Below are 10,098 nucleotides of genomic sequence, written 5' to 3'. Positions count from 1 at the left end.
CGTCACATGTGGTTGCCGCAAGCCTCCTTCGTCGAATCCGCCGGCCGCGCCGTTCTCAAGCCCACCGGCCGTCGCTCACTCTAGGCCACCGCCGCTTACTCAAGCCCGCCGTGTGTGACGCTGTGTTTCGTTGTGAAAGCGAAACTACTTTGTTTGGCCTTCCAAAAGAGGACACGACTAGAAATCAGTGGTTAAGTTGTATTTACAACACTGTTCCAGAACAGTTCAACCCAAATATTCAGATGTGTACAGCACATTTTATGGAGGACTGTTTCCTGATCCTGTGAGAGTAGACTACAATGCCGGCTGTTCTGACTCACAGACTGTAAGTAATTTTTTTTTATATTTAAAGAATTTACATTTACATTTACATTTAGTCATTTAGCAGACGCTTTTATCCAAAGCGACTTACAAATGAGGACAATAAAAGCAGTCAAAACTAACGGAGGGAACAGTTAGTGAAAAAGTCTGTGAAAGTGATTTTGTGCCTCTTTGAGATGGCACAATAATACGCCGTTCACTTGCAGAACGCAAGCTTCTAGAGGGCACATAACTCTGAAGTAATGAATTTAGGTAAATGGGTGCAGAGCCAGTGCTGGTTTTGTAGGCAAACATTAATGCCTTGAATTTAATGCGAGCAGCTACTGGTAGCCAGTGTAAATTGATGAACAGAGGTGTGACACGTGTTCTTTTCGGCTCATTAAAGATTAATTTGCCACTGACGATTCAAACGTGAGTTTTTGGCAGTGTAGAGTAGCGCTTGTTGTTTGTCATTTCTCCGATCACAAATGCAGACAGGGTTTTATGTTTACAAAAATACAGTATAAGTCATTATAATCAGTAATTATGTCCCCCCAGTAATTATGTTTATAATGGATTTTAATATTTTTGTCTCGTCGCTCCGGCCAGACATGGCATCACAATATGATAGGGGCGTAACATTTCCGTCACACGCTTGAGGTATTCGGCCAATCACAATGCACTGGATAGCTGGCCAATCACAGCACACCTCACTTTTCAGACCGATGAGCTTTGTAAAAATCACAGAGCTTGTCCATAGAGGAGAAACAATAAAGTACAGTATGTGGAAAATAGTGTTTTTTTAACCTTAAACCGCATAAACACATTTCATTACACCAAATACATAAAATAATGTTCTTGTTAGCAACATCATATGACCCCTTTAATGTGTCATTTTTTAAAACTTCATTATGATCTTGTATAGCATGCATTTTGAGAGACTTGCACAGCTGTTTATTGTAATAGAAGGTAGTTGGTGCATCAACACATTAGTCATTTTGACTGTATATATTTTGAAGGCATGTGAACTCAATTTCCATCTCAAATTTCACCTAAAATATTGTAAATGAAAAATAAAAAACACACACACACATGAATAAAATACACATGTATTTATAAAATAAACAAAAATTGTATTCTACACACATATGTTAATTTTAGGGTGAAATATGATATTTCTTGATGTTTTTTGTGAGATTCACCCAGAAGATGTGTAGATCCAAAAAAAATAGTCTGCTGTAATAAGTACTTAAAGTGAAATACTATTAATGAGTTAAAGAGAATTTTCTTGTTTTCATTTCTAGAGCTCTTCATCAAGCAGCAGTCTGAGTTTTATGTGGATCATCCTGAAAAAGTGGATGGGAATGGGAAGTTAATCTCATACTCTTTATCACATCACTTCAGGCGACATAAGAGGGACCTGAATTCAGCAGAGAGGCGAGTGTTTTACAAACTCAACTACAAAGGTCAGGAGTTCACTCTCAATCTAACCACCAATGACAATCTGCTCTCCAACGAATATGTGTTGAAGAAACACAACAGGAGTTTAACAGAAAAGCGGTCGCAAACATCTGGGAATATAGCCTGCCACCTTATTGGCACGGTAATGGATGGTAACGAGCAGGGAACCGCCGCCATCAGCACCTGTGAGGGACTGGTGAGAATTATCTGACTTAATCTGTCACTTCTTTTACGTATCATGCAATTCATTTCTGGTGTGAATTCACTTACTGTACTTGCGGTAGTGCAGATATTGTCATTGGTTGAATAGCTCACCCAAAAATGAAAATGTACTCACCCTTAGGCCATCCAAGGTGTAGATGAGTTTGTTTCTTCATTGGAACAGTTTTTCACTGCACGAGATGTTAACTGATGGACTGGAGTGGTGGGGATTACTTGTGGATTATTGTGATGTTTTTATCAGCTGTTTGGACTCTCATTCTGACGGCACCCATTCACTGCAGAGGATCCATTGGTGAGCAAGTGATGTAATGCTACATTTCTCCAAATCTGTTCCCATGAAGAAACAAACTCCTCTACATCTTGGATGGCCTGAGGATGAGTACAGTTTCATTTTTGGGTGAACTATTTCTTTAATGTCAACATCAAAATTGACCTTATTTACTTTCTTAATGCATATTCCTGATTTAATTCATCAGTGCATATTATTTTAAAGAAAACATCTGTTTTTCTCTGAAAAACTTTTCTTTTCATCCAATATCATCTATTGGTTAATGTCGACGTATGTTCAACATAACATTGTTTCAACATAACAATCTTTCTATCAGAGGCTTTTATTTTTATATATATTCAGTCTTCAGTTTAATTTTAGTTTATGTTTTAATAATTTGGTGTGCTTTTAAAATATATATCATTATTAAATATTCTATATACAGTAATAATAATCATTATTAAATATATACATGTATATATATTTTTAAATATTTGTATGTAGCTTTCATTTAATTTTATTTCAGTTTTAATTATTATAGTTCTTCAACTTAAACAACCATTAAAAAAATAATATATTTCGTTTACATTTTTAAGCTTTTTCAACGAATATTTAGAGTTTTTCATCTAATATTTAGATTTTATTTGATTTCAGCTCTATTTCAATTAACGATAGTTTAATTTTTTGTTTTTGTTAACAATAACAACACTGCTAGCGAATAGCTCTCATAATCCTGGTGGTTCCAGACTGAACAAATGCCTGGAACGACATTGACTGGCCTGTTAGACTCTTGACTCTTTGGCCCCTGATTTGTTTTCAAAAAGAAGTCAGTGTTTGGCCCTCAGAGTGACTCTGCAAAGAAACAGCAGCATGTTGGCCGACTGTATCTTGTGTCCACAGAGTAGATCTGAAAGAGTTTATATTTTCAGATAATGACCGTCTGACAGTAAATTATGCCACATATGGAATGGACATGAAATATTGATCTGAGTTCAAATGATTTTCAAATCCAAGAAAGAAAAGAGTTGGAAATGAGCTATGTGGCAAAACAGTCAATTATACTATTTAACATTATTATACAACAATATTTAACTGCAGAAAGCCATGATTGACCGATCAGAGAGCCATGTAATAAGATCCAACAGTAGCCTGTTATTCAGAGTGGATGCTCATAAAAAGTGGGGAACTTGAGAAGAACTGTAACCAGGTCAGTGTGTCAGCACATAACATGACTCATTCTAACTTGGCAATTGAACAAAAAGTTGCAAAGGGGGAAAAGAAGAGAGGCAGAGTGAATCGGTTGTTTGTGAAAGCACAGGAAAGAGTTCTAGACTTTAAAATGAGCTTTGATTTATTAGACGCATGCATAATTTGCACAAGTATGCATGCAGTACCTGCACTAAATGCTTTCTCTGTCTGTCAGTCATTGCCCGAGCATGCATGCTCCTCCTGTAAGGTCGCGTTAATGTCAATCAACAGCGCTTCATTGCATTCTTGTGTTATTTTTTTCTTCCAAACATTCGCTGTCAGTTTCTGTTGCTACTACGCTGAGATTCCATTAACTTGTATGCATTTACTCCTCAGACACTCCTCTGCGATATTGTTGTGCAGGATGTTGAGACGATGCCAGGTGCTTTTGCTTTTTAAAGTGGATAAAGTCAGGATTCTTTGCCATGTGTGTGACCAAACTGAAATGCAATGAGGTGCAACTGATTAGTCTAGTGTGTTTATGCCCTGCCAACATGCACGAATTAAAAAAAATAACAATGTGCTAATGTTTTGTGCTGTGCATTTGGTGTTGGAGCAGTGACCAAAAACTACACTTTGCAGAGCTTGTGGAATGTTTCCTGTAGTTCTTAAAGGTTCCCTGAAATGCTTAGAAACACGCAGCGTTACTCTGTGTTGACGTCATTTTAACTGAAACAGGAAGACTTTAAAATAGCCAATAGCTTTCGTTTATGTCACAGCTTGTGCTAGAGCCGTTCAGAGCCGTTGAGCTCCGTAAAGCCGCATTTGACAGGGTATGCCAGCCACAATCTCATCCATATTGCTATAAAATACAGCATTCTGTGTAGAATTCAAATAGCTCCCATACATTTTGTGGTCTGCGGCGACTCGCGCATGTGATCCGCTCCATGTTATCGTGTCTCTGGACCGGAGCAGAGTGTGTGTTAGCGTGACACAGCACGAAACCAGACTTCTTTTTTTTCCTCAATGGAAAGCATATTTACACTGTTTAAATCATTCCCTGTCCCCTATATAGTGCACTTCGTGCTATTCACTGTACAGAAAATACTAATTCTGTGAACAAGTGACCGATTTCAGCCGCGGCTTCAGCGGCGGGGCTTCGGATTGAGAGCATTTGATTGGACAGAAAGTTTGATGAGAAGCTGAAGTACGATGTGACGTCAAAAAAAATCGTTGAGCCGTTTTGGCGGAAGCTTTGAATGCTTAAATCTTCTAAATGTGAATTTTGTCACTGTTTTGGAGCACATAGATAACCTTAAGACTAACATATTGATACTAACACCCAAAAAACTTTCATTTTGATTTTATGGGGACTTTAAAGGAATAGTTAACCCCAAAATAAAAATTATGTCATCATGCTGTAATTTTAACAAAAAAATGTTACTCCTTTTTTTCATTAGAGAATTTATAGTGATCACCATTATTTTGCAAAAACATTGACTGTGGTAATTACTTTTACCATCTTCTATTTTTGTCCAATCAGGTTGTCCCACCCCAAACTCAAGCCATTGGTTAAGCCGAACGTTGACATTTCGGACTGCTTTAACAAACAAAAGAGTACTGTTCAAAAGTTTAGGGTTTGTAAGATTTTTTTATGTTTTTGAAAGAAGTCTCTTATTCTCACCAAGGCTGTATTTATTTGATCAAAAATACAGTAAAAACAGTAATATTGTGAAATATTACTGCAATTTAAAATAACTGTTTTCTATTTGAATATAGTTTAAATTGTAATTTATTCCTGTGATGCAAAGCTGAATTTTCAGCATCATTAATGTAGTCTTCAGTGTCACATGATCCTTCAGAAATCATTCTAAAAAACAAAGAAATTGATACATTTTTTGATAAATACAAAGTTCAAAAGAACAACATTTGAAATAAAAATATTTTGTAACATCATAAATGTCTTTACTGTCACTTTTGATCAATTTAATGCATTTTTGCTAAATAAAAGTATTAATTTCTTTTAAAAAATCTTTCTGACTGCGAACATTTTAACAGTGAATGATCTTGAAAGCAGAGCCATTATGTGTATTCTCTTACTTATAGTCATCTCTACACATTAATCTAGGATGGGAGAAAGTATTTTAGTAATGCGGTGCATTTCATAGCACAATAAACCGAACTTTAAGATTGTTTACTGTTTGGTTTATGGTCCTTGTGAAACCCTCATTAGCACTGAACTATGTTGATTCCTTTCCTGTTCAACTTTTGTTTCAAACCAGAGCAGTTACAGATAACCATAACTACCTGTCACTGACCCACTCTGCATTAGTCATTAGATCCATACATTCTTCCTGCCCTCCAGAAAGCGTACGGCTGGTTTTGAAGTGCTATACTGTAGTTTGAAGTTCCCTTACATAAGATTGAATGCCTATATATCCTTTTTGAAGTCCTACCAAAAACTGCAGGAACTTGGGAAGCCAACACACACATGGCTTCTGTATTTAGCAGTTCAGCTTTTGTTTTCATAATGCCCCCTGACACCAAAGCTCACGTTTCTGCTGTAAGGAGCAGATGAGGAGAGAGAAAGAGAGGATGGGCCAACAAAAGACGGAGATTAATTAAATGTATTTTTTTTGCATGTGTAAAAAGTACTTTGGCAGCAAAATGACAGTTATTATATTGTATTTTATATATATATATATATATATATATATATATATATATATATATATATACTGTATATATGGGTCAAAGATGAAACCTTTACAGCTTTAAATTTTTTTCTCTGTATAGAATGTCCTGTTTAATAAAAATTTTTTATCATTTAAAATATAACTAAATTAAATACAATCACGTATTATTATATATATATTTTAATAAATACAGGTCAAAATAAGTATGTTTGATTTTTATATAAATATATTGGTTACGTTGAATAACATTGGAACATTTTTCATCCATATTTTAACATTTTATTTTCACAAAAGTTATTTGAAACGTTAAAACAGACACTTTGTTTGCATTTAATATGCCTTCTGTATAAAAAACACTTTTAAATTTAATTGATTCGGACACCAAAATGCGACATCTCATCTTATATATAAAAAGAATATATATATATAAATATAAGTAATATTTGTAGTATTTTGTTATATATTAACTGAATGATTACAATATTTATATACCATGGTACTAATATGGTACATTTATTTTATTTCTTTTGAATTACTTTTTAGTATTTTGACTGAAATGTAATATTTGATCATGCATATATCATGGTATTTTGTGTGCAGTTACAGCATCAGATAGTTATTAACTATTTAATAGTTAATGATTTCAAGTTCATATACCATAGTATTTCAATGTTGATCCAAGGTACTTCAAAGAGTACTGTAGTACTATCATGGTGATGGGCCCAAAAACATGGCATTGCCATGATGCATGTTCAAAAATCTTGGTACTTGTTTGTAGCATGAGAGATTTAAAATAATAATTTTTGTTAGGACATATGAGAATTCAACTGTTCCTCTTTCAAGATGCATGTCAGGAGAAACAAGAAATAGACAAATGAGACACTTGTTGACATACAATAATAGTATAGCAGGTCAGATTGTTTGGTTTTGAAAGTATTCAATGAGAAATGTTTGAGTTCATATTCTGATCTCTGAATTTTGATGGCAGACTTTGGTATCTTGGCAAATCTGAGCACAGTTTAAGACATTGTTGCAATATCTTCTGAAACTCTAGAGGAGACACTTGAGATTACTGCACTGTAAAAAAAAAAAAGACGATTTTTCGAAGTTGTAAACAAAGATCCTTGGCATAAGTTTTTCTACTTAAAATTTCACCTTTAATTTAATTTAGTGTTACTTGTGGTTTCTTTGTAATTATTCATGAAATTTTCTAACAAAAATGTACTTTGAAACAATTTTCACTCTAAGAAAAACCTTTAAATCTGAGAATTAGTTAAAAGTAAATCACAAAAACAAAATCTGTGGAGCAGGAGACTTAAAGGGGTCATATGATGTTGCTAAAAAGAACATTATTTTGTGTATTTGGTGTAATGAAATGTGTTTATGCGGTTTAAGGTTAAAAAAACACTATTTTCCACATACTGTACATTATTGTTTCTCCTCTATAGAGAAGCTCTGTGATTTTTACAAAGCTCATCGGTCTGAAAAGCGAGGTGTGCTCTTTCATGGGATCACGTGTGTGATCGGATGAGTGAGCGGGCTTGAGTGAGCGGAGGCGGGCGGGCTTGCGGCAACCACATGTGACGACCCCGGGCTGGACTCCGCTTCGTCCACGGTGAAAGCCGATCCGGCGATCCACAGCGCAAAGTTGATGTATTTCCTCAGCGACCAGCACGGATCAGCTCCAGGCATGACGAAGCAGATATCGTCCTCTTTAGGAAGACCAAACAACGAAATACACGGCAACAACAATACTACAGCGAGAATCAAAGTTACGCCTTCTTTCTTTGCGTGAACATTTGGGCGGTGTTATGCAAATCTTCCCACATCGTGACTATGATATGTGGGGGCGTGTTAGAACGAGCCGTTTTAGGTAGGCATGGTTGACTCTTAACTTTTATAAAGAATATCTCTTTGGATTTGAGACTTTAGTCTTTGCAACTTTACAGATCTTCTTTATGCACCAAGAGCTTGTAACACCCCAAAGAGAAAGGAAAAATTGAAATTGCATCATATGACCCCTTTAAATATTTACTCTTCATTTATGTCTAGGAGAAGCAAAGAGATCTCATTTGTGATTTTTCTTTCTTTTGAGGACATGCGTAAGAGTGCTGTTAGAGTCTCATGCCATAGCTGTGTATCACAGACATGCATGTTGCAGTGGTTAGTATTGTTTAGACTCTGTGGATGATCGACTCGGCTGAGTCAATAATATATGGAGTATTCCTCTGCCCTTCCACAAATTCTAGTATCTGTTTTGTGTTATGTGCAGCCCAGTTTCAAAATATTTGGAATGTTTTTTTCTTGACACGGTTTATTTAGTTTGTGCTAAACACACACACACACACATACACACCTGTTTTTGGCCTGTGGGACTGATTCATTTTACAGGGCGGTGAACGAGTGCATGAAGTGCATCATGAGAGTCATTCTCATTCCCGTAAAGCTGGGATTTCACTGCATCTCCAAGAAAACATGGCGATAATAGAAAAATGGCACATTTCAGAGATGTTTCAGTTGCCAGATGAAATCTCATGGGTTGAAGCGTTCAGAGTTCAAGACATATGGACACACACTTTAAGAAGACTGTAAAGAGTGAATGTGTAACCTTATTTGGCCCTTAAAATGTGAGGCTAACACATGGGTTAAACATACGTTTGTTCAAAACCCTAACCTTAAAGAAATAACAATGATGCTATAGGATTGAATTTAAATTGATCAAAAGTTCAATCAATTGATCATGACAGTAAAGACATGTATAACATTACAAAAGATTTCTTCAATAAAATTTCAAATAAATGCTGCTCTTTTGAACTCTGTTCATCAATGAATATTCTGAAAATTCAGCTTTGCATCACAGGAATTACATTTTAAAATATATTCAAATAGAAAACAGTTACTTGAAATTGTGCTAATATAACTGTTTTACTGTATTTTTATTACCTTGGTAAGCGTAAGAGACTTTCAACATTTGGGGAACCATCTAAGAACATTTTAAAAATGGAAATAACCGTTTTCATATACTGTCTACAGTACCATACCTTTTGAGGAATGGAAAGATTCCATGGTTGTTAAAGATTCTTCATGGAACTATAGATGCCAATAAAAAATAAAAAGTGTAATACTTGCGTTTCAAGCTGCATGGATGTTTGACATTTCACAGATGCATTGAATTCATTATAATGTATTTGTTTTGTGTTTTAGCCTGTGCATGTGACACGTTCAGGCACACTGATAAACTTGCTAAAGACCCTGCAGTGTGGAGAAAATGCCAGGACTGGCAAGCACTTGCAGGGAAGATTAACTAACAGGGAGCATGACAGGAAAAATACCTTCCCTGAATTCACTGGAATTCCAAAAGATTTAAATAATGAGCCTTGACACCTGAAGTATTATTACAGTGCAAACTACTTTAAACGATTTCAACAAACCCTAATCCTTAAGTATTAACCACTAATGGACTACAGACATGAATGATACTGCAAATCGTGTGGCTTGTTGAAGATTTGGGTTGTAATTTTTATAAGCTGTTGGACGTGCCATTTTCAACTGGGGGATGATAAAATAGGCGAAAAATTAGATAGACTTAAACTGAGTGAGAGAAACGTACAAACCTGAACAACTTTTACGGCCAGGTTTGATACTTTGAACTGCACTTCTGAGTGTGAAAGATTGCTCAGGAGCCTACCCACCCCTGAGCAGCCACATTTTGTTCTCCTCATGGTGGGAGACGTCTATCATCAGCTTAGGAGGTGCAATACTGGCAAGGCCCCTGGCCCAGATGGGATCACTGGAAGGCTGCTCAAGAACTGTGCCATGGAGCACTCTCCTGTTCTCCATTCACTCTTCAATGAGTCATTACAGACAACAAATCTCCCCACCCTCTGGAAAACAGCAACCATCATTCCTGTCCCTAAGAAACTCCGCCCTTCTGAGTTGAATCATTACAGACCAGCAGCACTT

The 10,098-nt window shown here is 36.0% G+C and overlaps 1 protein-coding gene across 1 annotated transcript in view; it reads left to right on the top strand.

The window, feature by feature from the left end:
- LOC107567650 (A disintegrin and metalloproteinase with thrombospondin motifs 12-like) overlaps positions 1-10,098 on the top strand; it is a 31,410-nt gene that overhangs the window by 1,650 nt on the left and 19,662 nt on the right. Inside the window, 1 exon segment of the mRNA XM_016253359.1 lies at positions 1,605-1,957. Coding sequence (XP_016108845.1) covers positions 1,605-1,957 — 353 coding nt within the window.

Source organism: Sinocyclocheilus grahami, unplaced genomic scaffold, assembly GCF_001515645.1.
Source record: "Sinocyclocheilus grahami isolate Dianchi unplaced genomic scaffold, SAMN03320097.WGS_v1.1 scaffold1177.1, whole genome shotgun sequence".
Taxonomy (NCBI): domain Eukaryota; kingdom Metazoa; phylum Chordata; class Actinopteri; order Cypriniformes; family Cyprinidae; genus Sinocyclocheilus; species Sinocyclocheilus grahami.
Note: the sequence above shows the minus strand (reverse complement) of the source record. Positions and strands in the feature narration are given on the sequence as shown.